The sequence below is a fragment of the Gavia stellata genome, chromosome 25, assembly GCF_030936135.1.
Source record: "Gavia stellata isolate bGavSte3 chromosome 25, bGavSte3.hap2, whole genome shotgun sequence".
NCBI lineage: Eukaryota > Metazoa > Chordata > Aves > Gaviiformes > Gaviidae > Gavia > Gavia stellata.
In genome coordinates this window covers 9,886,857-9,903,820 of record NC_082618.1, presented here as the reverse complement: position 1 = coordinate 9,903,820, position 16,964 = coordinate 9,886,857, and the positions used below count along the sequence as shown (strand labels likewise).

The following is a 16,964-nucleotide window of genomic DNA, read 5'->3' as shown; positions in this document are numbered from 1 at the left end:
GACAATAAATCACAGTGTTAGTGACTGCCTCAGCACTTCAAGAAAATTTTAATATAAGTTGGGCAAGCCTAGCACTAGTTTAAAAAAGTATTTAAAGACATTATATGTATTTTAAAGGTCATATTGAAAGCAAATTTCAATATAATGGAATTCAAATAAGCCTGACAACTAACTTAGCAGAATTTTTCTGGCAGGCAGAATGCCAGCACGAGCAGGGAGGTAGGAGATTAATCAGTGCTTCATTTATGTTATCTATAAGAAAAACAAAAAGACTACATAAAGCAGCTCTGGAAGTCCAGCCTTGAATTTAAAAAATAATTAGCTTATGAACACCAAACTCTTCTTTCTTTCCTGTACGCAGTTTTTCTCAGAAGACCACTTTTGCAGCAGCCCCCATGACCAGACACGTTTTCACACATGCCTGGCAGGCTTGTTCCCAGACCAGTCCATTTTAACAGTGCAGTCCTAAAGCGACAGAGGCACAAGATTATGGATCCAGTACCACATTTAAATGGCAATAATCTTTCTGTCAGCACCAATGATAAAAACCATCCTCAACTAAGAGATCATTCTGGTATTTCATATCGGATGCTATGAAATCATCCTACAATACTCAGGGGAACCTACACGACTTGCCTCTAACCCAGACAACAAAGGAAAGATAAACTTCCAGGTTGGAAAGACAATGTCTCAGTACATTCACTGGTTTCCCCCCAACCACTCTCACTCTTGTCTGGATTGCACCTCTGCTGACCAGCTTTCTCACCCACGTCTAACGTCTTCTGACACTCGGCAAGGACTATCAGAGGAGACAGGAGTGCGGCTGTCATTGACCTACTGAAAACTTTGCAGATAGTATCTTCTTATTCACCCTCCTAATGACACCTTACATGCATAAAGACATTTATGATTAATGAGAATTAAACTGTGAAAGAGAAGAAATGGTACTTTCAGAATTTAAAAATCAAATTGGGTAAGGACTATAAATTGTATCATGAGAATATCCAGGAGAAAGAGTGGATTTGATGACCTAGGAGTTGGCTTCGTTCCTGTGCTTTACAGGCCAGTTTCTGCATCCCTCCTGCTATTGGGTTTATGGGGCAATACACTCCTTAACTAGTTAGTAGTTACGCAAGAATTATTCCTTCACAGAATCACAGAATCACTAAGGTTGGAAAAGACCTGTAAGATCATCAAGTCCAACCATAAAAAAACCCCCAAAAAACAAAAAAACCCAACCCCAACAAAAAAAACCAAACAAAACCCCACACCCACAAACCACACCACAACCCACACCAAAACAACCCACCCACACCACACAGCACCATGCCCATCAAGCCACATCCCACAATGCCATATCCACACGTTCCTTGAATACCTCCAGTGATGGTGACTCCACTACCTCCCTGGGCAGCCTCTTCCAGTGTTTCACTGCTCTCTCAGTAAAGAACTTTTTCCTAATATCCAGCCTGAATTTCCCCTGGCGCAACTTGAGGCCATTTCCTCTTCTCCTATGACTTGTCACTTGGGAGAAGAGACCAGCACCCACCTCTCTGCAACCTCCTTTCAGGTAGTTGTAGAGAGCGATGAGGCCTCCCCTCAGCCTCCTCTCCTCCAGACTGAACACCCCCAGCTCCCTCAGCCGCTCCTCAGAAGACTTGTGTTCCAGACCCCTCACCAGCTCCGTCGCCCTTCTCTGGACACGCTCCAGCACCTCAATGTCCTTCTTAGAGTGAGGGGCCCAAAACTGAACACAGTATTTGAGGTGCGGCCTCAGCAGAGCCGAGTACAGGAGCACGATCCCCTCCCTGCTCCTGCTGGCCACACCATTTCTGATACAAGCCAGGGTGCCATTGGCCTTCTTGGCCACCTGGGCACACTGCTGGCTCATATTCAGCCAGCTGTCAATCAACACTTCTTCTTGGTGACTGTGGAAATATGCATTTGTACAAGCAAACTTTTAAATATCTGGTACTATAATTCAGGAGAAGAAGGAAAATTCATGTCTTAAAAAAAAGATGACCTAAAAAGCACTAGTAACTGCATGACAGCACACAGAGGTTGACATGTATTTCTCACTAAATAGGATTTAGTTTCACTTAAATATAGCTCTCAAGGAATTCATTAAAGAATAAAATATTCAGTCCCTGATACCTAGAGCTTTCAGCCTTATCAAAGAATAGTGTAAGCATAGGTATGAAAGATTTTGCAATGACAATATGGCATACACTAGTATCCATAGAAGCCTTTAGTAGAACATTGTTTACTCTTCTTCCCAGAGTTATAAACCCATTTTTTCTTCTTTAACAAGGCCATATGTTCAGCAAATAACAATATTTACAGAGTCTGCAAACAATCTTTTAATGAGAAAGGTAGAGGTAGCCTGCAAGTATTTTCAATGCACTTCCTACAATTCAAGCAGCAACGTCAATTGGAAACAGCAGTGACCACAGTGAGGATCTCCTCCTCAATGAGAGAAGGAATGAATGCATTTTTGGCCAAGTGAAAATTAACATATTCAGTGTCAAGGATAAGTAAATCAATTCAGACAGATAATTCCTGGGAGACAGCAGAAAGAAGCAACACAAAAGACCTTTTCCAAGGTTGGAATTTTCCAATGGCTCTTCCCTTCTGACAGTGTGCATACAGATGCTCTGAAAATATTTAATCAATTTAAACTTAAACTCAGGTAAGTTCCAATATCCCCTGGTCTGTCAGTCCCCAGGTCCTTAGTATGTTATTTGTCGGAAATTCTCAACAAACCTTATACAAGTGCTCAACAATTGGTGTGGTGGGGGTATAGTCTTTGTATGAAATACAATCACACACAGATTAGATTTAGTTATGATAATTAAATTGGTAACTAAACAGATCAGTTAAACTCAAAGTAGCAGGAAAAAAATGCAGAGCAGAAAATGTATTTCATAAGAATAGAAAAATATGGATTTTGAAGCAAAAGGAAAAGTACAGTGTCAAACCATTGGGGATACAAGTCCTTTTCAGCCTGATTCAATGATCAGCTGCAACGCTTATGCATGCTTTTATAGAAAGGAGTGTGTGTATATGTGCTTGTATTATATTACAAACATACACATCAGTGTGCAATATTATCACTGAAAATTTGGGAAGCATTTATTAAAAATCATTATAATCATGGCTGCAGAACCTCTATATTAATAGAACACCCGTGCTTGTTCATAGTAATATATTCCCAGTCGTCTCAAATAATCCAAGTAAAATAAATAATTATTTGTGCAATGCCACACCAACTATCTTCAATTTTTTTCAGTCAAGTGATTTATCAAGTAAATATCCATATGCCCAACAGCTAACAGTGCAGTAAAAAGAATTTGGTTTCCACAGAAAAACTTCATTTGATTGTTTGGAAGTGTAAGATATATCTGTCTCTCATAAATATTCAGTAATGATCTATTATTACATGTGAAATGTTTAAAGAATAATTTACAGCTAGCATGCTCCATTTATTTTATCTCGTATTGTACGAAGCGGCCACCATATTTAAACGATGGTATCAGCTGACATAAGCAACTATTTAACACGTACCAAATGCAGATAGACTCTAAAATTATTTAACGTAAGTAATGTCAGATGAATGTTGTTATCCTCCTCTCAGAGATATCTGTTTCAATGCTCATATATAATCAACAACTGCCAGTCACAAATACTTCAGAAACAGTCACTATATCTTTTAGGTTATATTGTCAACAAAAGTAATGGTAAGAAAATTTAAGCTGATGTAATGGTTTGCATGGCATCCTTTCGACAACAAAGCTTGTATCGAAGATCTGACCACTCACAATTTCTAAACCAGATTATAAAGCTAAATCCATGCAAACCCTTAATGGATCAGGATTTTATTTCTAGTGCTGCAAAAACTTCAGTTGTGGCCAAGTCTTATCAGCTACAGTGGCAGACAGATTACAGAAGATGTGCCATGGATAAGTATGAAGCACTACCAGCTTAAACCAATTACACACTTAGCACAAAGTTGTCAAACTACAGATGAATGCCAAATCCTAACGTGTAATTTCTACCATGCTTACAAATTTTAAGGAGAATTATACTGAATAGGGAGCTGTACGAAATGCAAAATGTAGCTGGGTAAACATATGGTAGAAAGAACAGTATTTGGAAACATGTAAGATTTTAGTGGTGTATAAATACGGAAACTGTACAAACTCAAGAATTACCATTTCAGAATCTACAGGATTTTTTACTAGAAGTCCACAATTCAAACTTGCCTGCATCATTGGCATATAGACATATCTATTAAATTATTTGCCAGCTGAGAGTAATTTCTTTTACAATAAGATGCATAGTGAGAGGTAACTACAAAGCAATCCATAGCTGTCCTAATTACTCTTTATAGGCAGGAAAATGTGTGATAAAATGCACGTTTTGTGATTCACTTCCTCCGGTTTACTTGCTTCGGTGCTGTTAACCTGTAGCTTCTGATGGCCTTCTACAGTGCTCTTAAACCATAGGAAAAAAATCTAGACAGACAATCACTGTAGAATTTAAGGCACATAATTAGCAATTATTTCATGCACACTTCACAATAATAATCTGTTATGTACTAGGGGAAAGAAACATTAATGAGCTACTTCTGGTGCTGCTCTGTGTACTGTGTTTGCATAATAATGAGGTCCAATCTGCTGGAAAACACATAAAGGACAAATTAATAAGGTCGTCATTTTTGTCTAATGATGCTTAATACAGTTTTAGCAATCTGCTCAAGACAAAAGACGGTCACTCAGACATAGCCGATTATGCATTCGCGTGGCAGATGAAATCTTTATTAAACAGAATGATGAATCTGATTAACATGCGATAACAAATATACAGTCTGCGAAAATGACCGTGCCACCTCCTGCAAGCATCCCTCACGTCGACTATTAAGGCTTTACTCAGATTGAGGTCAGACTGGTATTCCCGATAGGCGCATTAAGATAAAAGTTTGCCAAATGTGGTAACATGATGAACAAAACAATATCCTGTTATATAAAAGTCTCAACAGCTGACTGTCTAATCAGTTACAGCAACAACTCCTTAATAAGTTTAAAAATTTAATTGTCGGAGTTCCATTCACCTTTTAACATACGAAAGACAATTTATTACATTAGCTAAGCTAGATCTTAAAGCACCCCGCGTCCTCTACATTTATGATACCAAAATATTTTCTGTAAGTTCCAAAGTACTGTCTGCTACAAAGTTGTTATCATTTCACAAAGACGACCGCAAACAGGAATATATTATCATTTAGGGTATTTTAAGGAATATAAAAAATAATATTAATTTATATGCCACTGATTTCACGTGAAGTCTGAATAAGTTAATGGAGGTTTCTAGGTCAATGGCAAACACATGATGTAATTGAATTTGTAGAAATGTAGCAGTAAGTTTAAAAATCTAATTTTCAATATAAATGTATAATTGACAAAAAAGCAGGTTAAAAAAAAAGATTTACAAAATGTAATTTGTTAATCCCACCTTAAATTTAAGTAATGAAAATACAGTGGTGCCTCTTTAAATGATTACTAAATCTAGACATAAATTACAGATATTAAATCCAGTGATTCTGTTTTAAGCTTGCTTTGCTATAGCAATGTGATTTCTATTAAATGAACAATCCCTTGCCTTCCAGAACCAACTGTACTTGATTTATAGACAGCACATGACACGAAGTAATTTAAGATGACATATGATACCTCATGACAATGTACATGATTCAACACGGGGTAGGCAGCAGTATGAACTACAGTGTTGATTTTATCTCTACAAATATATTGCTCAACAACAGCAGGATCTTGTATTCAAGAATTCATAACTGGGAGCTAAAACTGACTTAATCACAGCTTCTTCACTTTAATGCATATGTGTTTGCTCTGCTATATGATAGCATATAATAAATCATCATTTTAACTCCTTTGATTCATTCTATATGTCTTCATTTACATTCATATATTCCTAATTGCAAGAAAACAGCAGCCATTTGATTTAAAGCAAGGAGATGACAAAATTAAAGTTGTATTTACCTCTACCATCATTCATCCCCAGTCCATTCTACCTTTCCAAATAAGTAACATTATTTTCACATACAAAAAAAAAAAAAAAAAGTAGCTTCCTTCTTCACCCCCACAACTCTCATGTTCAAGTCATCTGGCATATTAATCTAGTCATAAGGCATACAGTTTGCAACAGATCCAAAGCAGAGATGCCAGTTCTGACAATTATTTCGCAAGTCTATTGAAGATGATGGGATATTTTTTTCCCCAAGCCTCTCTTTGAAACAAAGACATGCATTAAGAGATTAGATGTCTCTCTACTGAAAGCCACTAGCTTTCAGAATGACTCTCCAAAGCCAGATGTGGTCTTTTTTAACCTATGTTGCTCTTCCAGGCCTAGAAGTTTACTGAGATTTCTTTCTAGTGGGTAGAAATAGAATATAAGAAAAGAATAGCAAAGGAAGAGACTTACTCAGAAAACCTACAACAATTAACAGTGTCGTTCTAGCTCAAAGAACAGAAGAAGTTAAATCTACAGGTAGACTAAGAACGTAACACTTGTTTATTTTACGCTAATAAAAACACAGCACTTCAAACCTAATACCAGCTGATTACACATTTATACTTGTTGCACCTGGGATGAAAGACAGCCAGTCCCCCACTCAGTTGCCTACCTAGCTAGCAGTATGAATAAAACTGCTGACAGCGTTTGGTTTGCACAGCCAGTCATGGGAAGCAACAAAGAAGTGGAACACAATGCTTCCGATTTCCTGGCAGTGTTACAGAGCCCCTTATTTTAAATGTCCAGAAAAAGACTGTTAAAAAGATAAAACAAGAAATCATTTCATTATACCTCAGAGGAACCCATTATGTCATATTCTTTCAGTATACATTCCCTCAATGTAAGATTTCATTATCTTTGATGTAAAATGAATGCTAAAATACCATGAAATCTTAGTAATAGTGTTTGAAATACCAACATTGATGGCATATAACGCTTCATAAACTTTGTTCCATCATCACACTGTCATATAGAGCATTTCAAATAGCTGTACAGTGGGTAATGATGCACACAGGCCAAAATGTAAGGATTGTGTTCAGTTTTTGGCAAAGTTTTAGTCTCAGAAATCTCTGATTAAGTTCAATTATATTTATATCCACATTATAAATGAAGAAAAATTCAGGAAAGGCATAGTTGTCCTAAGATTACCTGCACAGCTCATTCAGGATGGAGCCTCACCCTCTGTCTTTATCTTAAACTAAGGCATTACTAAGACTACAGTAAAAACACACATAGCTTTCTTGTCTAGATTTCAAAGAATTCTATTGAGAATTTAGTTAGCTAACATTGTTGGAAATACAATACCTATACAAAAATTTCTTCCTGTTGACTCCTTTAGACCTTGTCCGTGTTCATCCATCAGGGTCTGATTAACATTTTTGTTGGTGCCACAAATAACATAAAACTACAAGTCTGAAAATTCAAGTCTGACTATATCACTCGTGCAAGTATGTTTTGTTCTGTTTTGCCTTTCATGAAAGACATAGATAGCTGCTGCCTATTTTCCTATCCCTTTTCATAAGACGTAATACTATAGACACCACATCAAATTAGATATAGACAATTACAAATATATTTAAGTGACCTGAACTCAGCTCTTACCTATAATTTCAAATCTCTGTGGTAGAAATTAAATGAAGTCATATGCAATTCATCTAGATAAAATAAAATTTTCATTCTACCTTTTACAGAAATTGTATTTTAATATTTACTATACAAATCATTCAGTAATCATTTTAATATACAAAATAAACTAATTTGACTTACCCATGACTGTACTTTATTACTGAAACGAGTAACCTCTGCTCCTATCAAAGGACACGGAGAAATTGACTGAAGGACACAGCTCCTGCATTGTAAGTAACTTGTCAGAGAATATTCCTTCTCATTCCAGATAGCATTTAAAGATAAATTGGCATTCAAGTCTTTCAAAAAGAAAGAAAAAGTGCTTTACATAGGCATCAAGAGATATTTTAAAACAGATAAAAGATCACAAGCTGCACTTCACATTTCAAAACATAATGTTCTTATTTTGCCACAAAGTAACATGGTAAAGAATGCTTACTAATTTCTGCACAGTCAGTAAAACTTCTAAAATAGAGTCCTTGTGACAAAAATCACATATGATTAATTGTGCCATCCTAACACCAGCACTGCCCAGACACGAACAAAAGTAAGTACTTCACATTTGTTCTGTCACCTGAACGCTGCTAAAGGATTACACGTTCCATGGTCTGATACCTGGAATCACTTCATATCAAATACATTGCTTCTGCAGGGCCCTGCTTTAATCATTGGGGCTGCATGCCTTCAATTCATGGATTTTAATTTGTAATAAGAAATGTAAATTATACTGTTCTTGTTATTCTTATCTTTTCTTTTTGATCAGAACAGTCTGTAAGGACCCAAGAAATTTGGGAGTGGAGGATAAACTGCCATGCATCTTCAGTGTTCGGTTAAACATGCAGAGCTCAACAGACCTCAGCAGAGTTTTGCCTGCTTCCAGTCAAGAGTAAATTGTGTGTGGCACTCCTTTTATGTGTCAGCCAATTCTCTCTCTCAATTTGATGGTCGAGGGAACAAGACAGCATCTCAAAGGAAAAATCTTACCATCAACTTCCCAAAAGGTCAAAGGCAAGGGCTGTAAGTCTTGTGAATGGCTCAGTTAAGAGAAAATAAGTATATATAATATATTTTCTTGGCCAAGTACCACTGTCAATATCTGATTCTCCAACTTCTCTATTTCCAGTCTCCTGAAAAAACCCATTGACCCACATGGTTTTGTTGTTTATCTGCTTTCTAGCCAAATGCTGTGCCTTGGACAGTAAGCTTCTACTGCCTTCAGCTTCCTCACTCCATAAAATAGGCAAACTTCTCCTCATAAGCTTTAAATAATCTTCCTCATTTATCTAAGGTCAAAGACATAGTTTACAGTTGTCACTAACATCTTTCAGCATGGTAGTATCGCTTTTATGTTTGTTTCAGCTTTCAAATATTTCCTGGGATTTTCAGAAACATTCACAGTCCTTGGCAAGAGGACACAAAAATACCAGTATCATTGAAAGATTTGATATTTTTATTTAAGAAAAAATTTCATTTGCTTTAAGAAGCAAAATGTTACTTTCAACAGGCTATGAAAAGGAAAGATGTACTTGAAGGAGAAATCAAATGGCCAGAGCATTTAATTCGCATTCAGTAAAGAACTGTTGGATATCAGACTTCCTTCAAACTTACAGAAACTTAAGTAGGAGCAATGGAAAGGTGTGGAAGTTAAAGAACAATGCAGACTCAACCATGGCACTGTGGTAATAAACAAAACATTGTTAAACAAAATATCTCTTGAACAAAGATGTAATGAAGCAAGATACTAAGAGATGAAGGTCACAAAAAAAATTAAGTCAGAATTATAGACCAATAGGTAGGCAAAAATCAGTACTAAGACCTTACTGACACAAAAAAGGAAACAGTGTTTGCAGCAACTACACTCAGGCAATTGCTAACAGAGAAGAAAACAGGTAGAAAGCATGATTTGTAACATGGTATTCAATGTCCCTTACAAGGAGGAAATTTCCTAATAAGGAAACAATTATAACAAAGCTTTAGTACAGCTTTGAACATTTTATATAACAATTTAACGAAAGACAGGTTATAGTCCTTTTGAAAGCTCAATTGTTTCTCTTCGCTTAAAAATGCTTTCCATTAAAAATATCTGCAAGACCTGTACAGTGCTATTTTGGAGACTAAGAAGTAGTGGGGCAAGAGACTCATACTGGTCCTCTCCATGGGAGATTTCACACATAGATCAAGAGATAAAAACATGTCACCAAAATCAAAAGCATCTGCAGGAAATGAAAGAAAACAATGTGTTGTATTTAATTCAAAGCTAAAGGACTTGACAAATGTTAGGTGGTATTTATCAGTAATCAGTAAGATTTACCTTCACTTTTCACTGGCATCTGATAAACCTTCAAAGTTTCTTTAAGATGACTAAGACTTGCAGCATCTGAGATGATCAACATCATATTATCATCTTCTGAAATGGCATCTAGTTCACACATAAAATTATTAATGGATTCTTTACTTCTTATATTACTATTTCTGAAGAGTTTCCAGATTATTTTCAGTTCAATATTACTGTAGCAAGCTTTTCTCAAAATTCCTATAATTTAAAAAAGTGGGGTGTAAGACTTATATATACAAGGTTTTGAATACAGTACTGTTCGAACATACTGCAAACTTTCCACATTTACAAGATGGTAATTTAGGCCCCGATCCAATACTCACTGAAGTCCGTGAAAAGACTTCTATTGATGTAAATGGACCTTGGAAGAAGGCCTTATTTAAATTTTTTAACGTGTCCAAAATTTACTTTTCAACAGATAATTTTCCCCTTGTTATTACTCCCAAATTGACTGGTGAGTTTGAATCCACTTTGAATAAAGTCATTTATTTTTCATTTTCTTCAAACTGTGACAGATTTTTTAACTTTCATCAATCAACTGACATCTGAGATTCAGTTTAAACAGCATAAAACTTCTCACTGACAAGGGACACCTTGGTAACTGCAGGCATTAAAGTACCTCAGCAATTCAGAATGCTTTCATTTAACACATAGCGATTCCATTTCACAGATTCTATACCAAATTGCAAAGATATGATGATGATGATCTATTAATATTAAGGCAAGAACAAAAGTCTACAGATGAGATTACACAAGTCTTAAAGGAAATACATCATGGCTGCTCTGGGAAAACAGATGCAAGAAGTGGCCTCCATCACCTGGGCCTCCCTTTCTTTACCTGTAAGGCAACATGGACTTCACTAGCTGGCGTATGACTTTAATAGGTCCAGAAGCAATAGGGATATCTCCCACTCTCCCTCAGGCTCAGGTGTGGTTTGCGAAAGAGGATGCTTGTCCTCATCTGATACAGATAACATCTGTCTGGCTTTACGACCTGATGTCCAGTTCAGCTACGTCACACAATGGAGTTATGAGCCGCAAGCACACAGTTCCTGCCTACTAAGCCTGGCCTCCCTCACTTTTGTGGCTGAAGAGGATGACTTTGAGAGGGTTGGCGTTTTTTTGCTAGTGTCACTTCTTTGATACCTGTTCCATGCTTGCTTCATCACTTAATGAGCTTTTGGGGCAGCAGAAGGGACCTTAGAGACGGGGAGGGGATGTTTAAGGGTCCCATAACATAGGGGCTGCCGTAAACAAGACTCTGCACAAGAAACAGGTCTCTGCTGCACGTCTAATGCACACCTCTCTTCATCTCAACCTCCGTATCATTTCTAACACCTCCTAAAAATGTATCATTCTGGCTTCCTTTCAAGGTCCTGAGATGTACTTGCAAGACACACAAAAGCAAATGTCTTCTTACCTTCAGATTTGTAAAACCTGGGACCAGTTAAATCCTCACTAAATTCTCCTGGAGGACAATGTTTCATACATTGTTTAAGTGTATGAAGCATCTATATCTAATTGTTCCTGCATGTAACTGATGAGAACAGTTTGTAATTAGGTCATTACCACACATGGCCCAGTGGCCTGAAGATAACAGTGCGTTTTTAAAAAAGTAGCAGAGTTGTTACTACCATTATCAGCTTTTAGACTTTCCCAAATTAAAGTGCCTCACAAAAACATAGAGACAATTTCCAAGAACATCGAATCCACATTTCGTACAATGGGTCAAGCAAGGACTAAAAAGCAAACTAAATTAATACAAGGTAGGTTACATACTGAAGAATAACAGTTTGATCATACAGTTTTTCAGCAAAACTTTTGACAGTTTCATTAAAATATGTATTAGAGTCACAGAGTTATCTGCCAAGGTATTACCAAACTTCTCACAGCAACAGGTAGCAAATTAACCTCTAATCCTTAGAAGGAACATACCCCAATGAATGGGCCACTATGTTACAAATAATGTCTGTCAGCCTCCCATAATGTCAGGACCAGTTGCCTTCAGTTAACTCAAATACCAGTCAGATTCCTGTTGTACTTCAAGACAGGTCAGTGTATCAGGACCACTGAGTCAAGCAACAGAAAGATGTCAGAAAGAGACTACATTAACTCATTTTCACTGAAATACCAAGTAAAAATAGTTCTGTTATTGTGACAACTCCCCCTTTCTCTCCCCAGAAAGATTTTCTGCAGGTCTCCAGTGCATTTCTAACAACTCATTTATCTAGTTACCGTATTCAGCAGAGAAAATAATCAGTTATTCTAAAATATCCCTCCACTATCCAAAACTGTGAAAGTAAAAAGATGAATTAAAAATCCTATCATTCCCAACCTGAAACAAATGACCAGTTACATAGATCTTACCCTCTGTTTTTGGCAGTATTTCAGCTCCACAGACAATACAATAAAGTCCTTTCTTGCAAGACTGGTGCTGTATTTCCTTCTAACAAGACAATATACAAATTCATGCAAATACTAGTTTGCATATAGTAACTATGCAGATCGAAGCATTTAAATATAAACACAAAGAAATATATCAAAACTGCTTCAGAGAAATATACTACTTGAAATACTCAAAGAAATGTACTTGAATCAATGTTTATCATTTATATTAGCTAATAATTAAAATATACATCATGCTAAAAATGCTTAACCTAACTTTAAATGGAAATACTTTTATATAAAATCTGAGGTATTTTATAGTCTGTAACGCTCCAGGCTATCAAAGATTTAGTTTGGAATCTTGCAAAGGAGCCTAGGAAGGCAGGTGCCCAACTCTCGTTGAGTTTCAGCGCAATTACGTTCTTACACTTTGCAACTCCTGCCCCCAAAATGACATACTAACCAGAAATCAGAAGCACTGCTTATATTGAAACAGGAATCACATTTGTATGAGCTATGAGCTGGACTCCATAAGCAGTCCATATCTGCACCTTCTACCTGTGTTAACAGGACTTGAAAACACTCAGCCTTTTTGTTTCCCATGAGAAACAAAGGTATCTATTGAGTGTGTAAATCATAAACATCTAGAGCAAATAATTCAGACCATGAATAAACTATTTCATCTGTATTATTTCACTTAAAAGATTATATAATAAATCAGTCTTATTTCCCTTGCACCTTAACATTCAACAGTACCACTCAAAATAGGTACTTGATTCTATCTACATGGTACCTTTCTTTCACAGGCGTAGGCACTTTGCCTAACTGTAGTTTTCCTTCGTCTGCATTGTCTCTGAACTTTCAATCCTTTAATAAATTCAAGATTTTACAATTATTTTAGACAGAAGAGATTATACCTAGCTATCATATCAAAGTATGAGAGGAATTTTCAATAATTTAGCTTTTGTATTTGGGAAGTCCAAACAAATAATTCTAGGAAAGTTGGTACATGGACTTCACTTCCCTTCTATTTGCAGACTGGGCAGCAGGGTATTTAATTCAATACTGGGAATCACATAAATACACTAACTATAGAAATAAAGAATATTCTTGACACTATCATATTAAATACCATAGTTAGTTAGACATAAAGACAAATTAAGATTGAATTTACACAGCTTTTACACCAAAAGAAACTGTCCACCCCTTACCACCCCAAAACCAGCAGTGATACAAAGGATTATTACCCATCAGTTGTCCCAAGCAACACAGCTGTGGTCAGGATTTGAGTTTAGTGAATTTGTGGATAGAGACTTTTCAATAAAAATCTAGTATCTAGTAGGCCAAATGCTAATATTTCAATACATATTTTTAAAAAGAATTATTAAGGAGTAATTTTGTATAAAATGTAGATGTAAATTAATGCAAAATATTTGTCACGAAGGCGGCCATGTCTTAAAGGATTTCTAATCGCAGTAAGATGCAACACAAGATCAAGAAAGGAACAATCTGCTCCAGATAAGGAAAGGAAGATGGATTTTCTTTGTTTTAATGTTACGGATTTAAAGACAGACAAATCTTCTGGAAGACAAATAAGGGATAGTGGTCTGTGAGATGAGCAGACAAGCCACAAAGCTTAAGTGATTTCTATTATCTATTTAGATACACACAAACATTAAAAATAGTTTGGTTCAGAAGACTTGTTTTAAGAAAACTGAGCTGTTAGGGACTCATGAGGATTGAGTTGATCAACTCGGTGGGAGCGTAGCTGCAAAGCCAGCTGCCACAGGCTGCCTCAGCATTAGCTGTGGGGTATGGGACAGTTCTAGCCCTGAAGCCAGTTACAAACAGAACCATGCCTCCCCTACTAAGTCCTGATATTCAATCGATTACTTAAATCTAAACCTAAATGAAGTATTTTTGTCTTTAGATGTGTCATATGTTTAAATTGCTGTCAATATTAGAGCTTGCTTCTGCCCTATCAACGAGTTCAAAACCATCAGCATCCACAGATTAAGCGAATACCAGGAAACCTAAACCAAGGAAACATGATCCTTATATGTGGCATCAATATAACAAAAAGTTTAACCAAATGCCTTATACTAAGTACTGCAAGATAATGCTCGTTAAAGAAATTCAACAGTATTCTTGCCATTCTTGCAATCAGAGTATCTAATTTGATAAAGATGTAGTTATTGTGTAAAGAAAGGATACAATTTAAATCCTATTGCTATGAGCACATTCACAGCTCTGCAGAGGTGGACGTGAGAATGTTATTTAGATGAACTTCTATGGAAAATGACCTGTTAAAAATTTCATCTCTGCTCTCAGTCAAAATATATAAACACCTATGAACCTATCTTAAGATCGTAAAAATCCTGCATTTTCATATTAATATATGATGGAAATGAAAAATCTTTTCTTGAAAAATCAGGCATAATATGTTTTATTACAGCAAAAATCCTGGCTGTTTTGATTGCAATAAATGAAAGAAATGTTTAAAATACTTCAAAAAAAGTAGACTGAGGAAGATTTAAAGACCTTTATGTACAAATTTACATTGTTATATATTGCATAGAAAATGTGTTCGTAGGGCATACAAATGAGTACACATTTTGATATGAATACATACAGAATCTGACCAAAAGAAATTAGATCCTCTCACAAAAGAAACTTTTAAAGAAACTTCAACTTTTATATAAAACAAATAAAGACCTCTGAAGAAGCCTCTCATCATCATCAAATACCAAAATCTTCAAATACTGCTATACTACTACTCCTACACAGCTTCTGATAGACATTTTGACAAAAGAAATTCGAGGGAAACAAAGTACTGAAGAATACACCTATTTCGGTATCTAGGCTCAATCTATATTACTTGATCTGCAAAGATGCCGTTGCTGTTCTACATATTTAATTAAAAAAAAAAAGTCCTAACAAATGCAGAAAACCATAATTTGATTATATGGGTGTTTTGCTTTCTGATAAAAACCCAATTGTTCGTATTTAATGGTGGATTAATTAAATCTGTAATAGACAAACCTCCTCAACCTATAATTACAAGTCAAATGCTACTTGGGCTTCTATTTGGAATGTCCACACATGATGTCCTGTGCCACACAGTTAGGATGAAGAATCTTAATTATATCCATAGAAAACTGCATGTTGCATAACTTTCACAGTGAAAGACAAAAAAGTATAATGAAAAATTGAGTCTGACAGTACCATATATTAAATGAGAACTAGAAAGCCATCACTGCTCCATAGTGAGGCTATGTTGTAAAGGCTGCTCACTACGTTTCCTATAGAAGCTGTCACTACGTGCTAGTATTGTTCAATAGAAAAGATGACACACCTTTATTTCGTGATCTGGAAAGACTGATTTTCTGTTTTTTGGTGTCCATCTCTTGAGATGCTATCTGCTCTGCTTCTATTTCACTAGTCATCTCTATGTTATTAACTGCGCTATTCTTATTCACCTTATTTCGCATTATACCATGCAAACTTGTGCTTCTGACATCATCATCAATAATTTTTTTAGTCTCAATTAGTGTTTCTGAGGTGTTGATTGCAAAAAGATCATCAGCGACTGTGGAGTTTCCACAATCAATCCGATTCTCATTTGTATTACAGGTTGCAACCAGTGGTCCGATTTTCTGTTCCTCTGATTCTACATCATCATAGAGTTCTGGTGTGAAGTAGATACTCTCATCCTCATCTTCAGATTCTGCAGATACGTTTAACATTGAAAGTTCAGATTTCCCTTCTGCTGAAGGAAACTCACTGCAGGGCTCAACTTGAAGCTGTAGCTTATCGGGATGCTCTTCAGCAACCGGAGTCTCAGTATTTTTAACTGAAAAATTAGTTGTTTCCAAACATGATTCTGGTACACTTGGTTTATGTTCTGAAATTAATGATGACTGGCATTGATTTACACTATCAATAAGTTCACTAGCCCTATTCACATTCTTTTGTTTGCTACTAGCTGTGGACATGCAGTTCTTGGCTACAGGCAAAGGTGTTGAAGTCAGTGGTTTAAAGCAGCAATGTTCTTTCATAATATCAGCATTAGTCCAACCATTCTTTTTTTCTCTCTCTATTTTAGTTGCTGGCATTTTGGGTGTGGAGTCCATATGTTTTCTTCTTTGTGTTACATGGTGAGAATGACCCTCTGCATCAACTTTCTGGCCACCTGTGAAAAATCACAAAACGTTAATTAATTGTATATGCCTTCCCCCTGCTGATTTACAGCATGTTTAGCACATCAAAATTACCACTGTTTTATTAGGTTTACAGTTATTTTATAACACTCATTAAGATCCAACACAAACAAAAGCCCAGATGTTACAACTATCTTTGCACACGAATTGTCTTAATTAAATCAATAGATTAAAGGGCAGATGTAAAGTTAGAGTAAAGTATGACTGGATTTTAAATTTGTAATTTTTTTATTGTTGTGCTCTTATGTTATTAACATCTTTCTTGCCTGAAATGAAGTCATAAGCTTTCCTAAAATTTAGGAATGTTTAGA

At 36.1% G+C, this 16,964-nt stretch overlaps 1 protein-coding gene across 1 annotated transcript in view; it reads right to left on the bottom strand.

Moving 5' to 3' along the window:
* BRIP1 (BRCA1 interacting helicase 1) overlaps positions 1-16,964 on the bottom strand; it is a 119,053-nt gene that overhangs the window by 41,729 nt on the left and 60,360 nt on the right. Inside the window, exons 19-23 of the mRNA XM_059829351.1 lie at positions 15,789-16,625; positions 13,227-13,300; positions 12,416-12,494; positions 10,025-10,246; positions 7,855-8,012 (exon numbers count right to left, since the gene is read on the bottom strand). Of these exons, the coding sequence (XP_059685334.1) occupies positions 7,855-8,012; positions 10,025-10,246; positions 12,416-12,494; positions 13,227-13,300; positions 15,789-16,625 (1,370 nt within the window). The remainder of the gene's footprint in view (positions 1-7,854; positions 8,013-10,024; positions 10,247-12,415; positions 12,495-13,226; positions 13,301-15,788; positions 16,626-16,964) is intronic.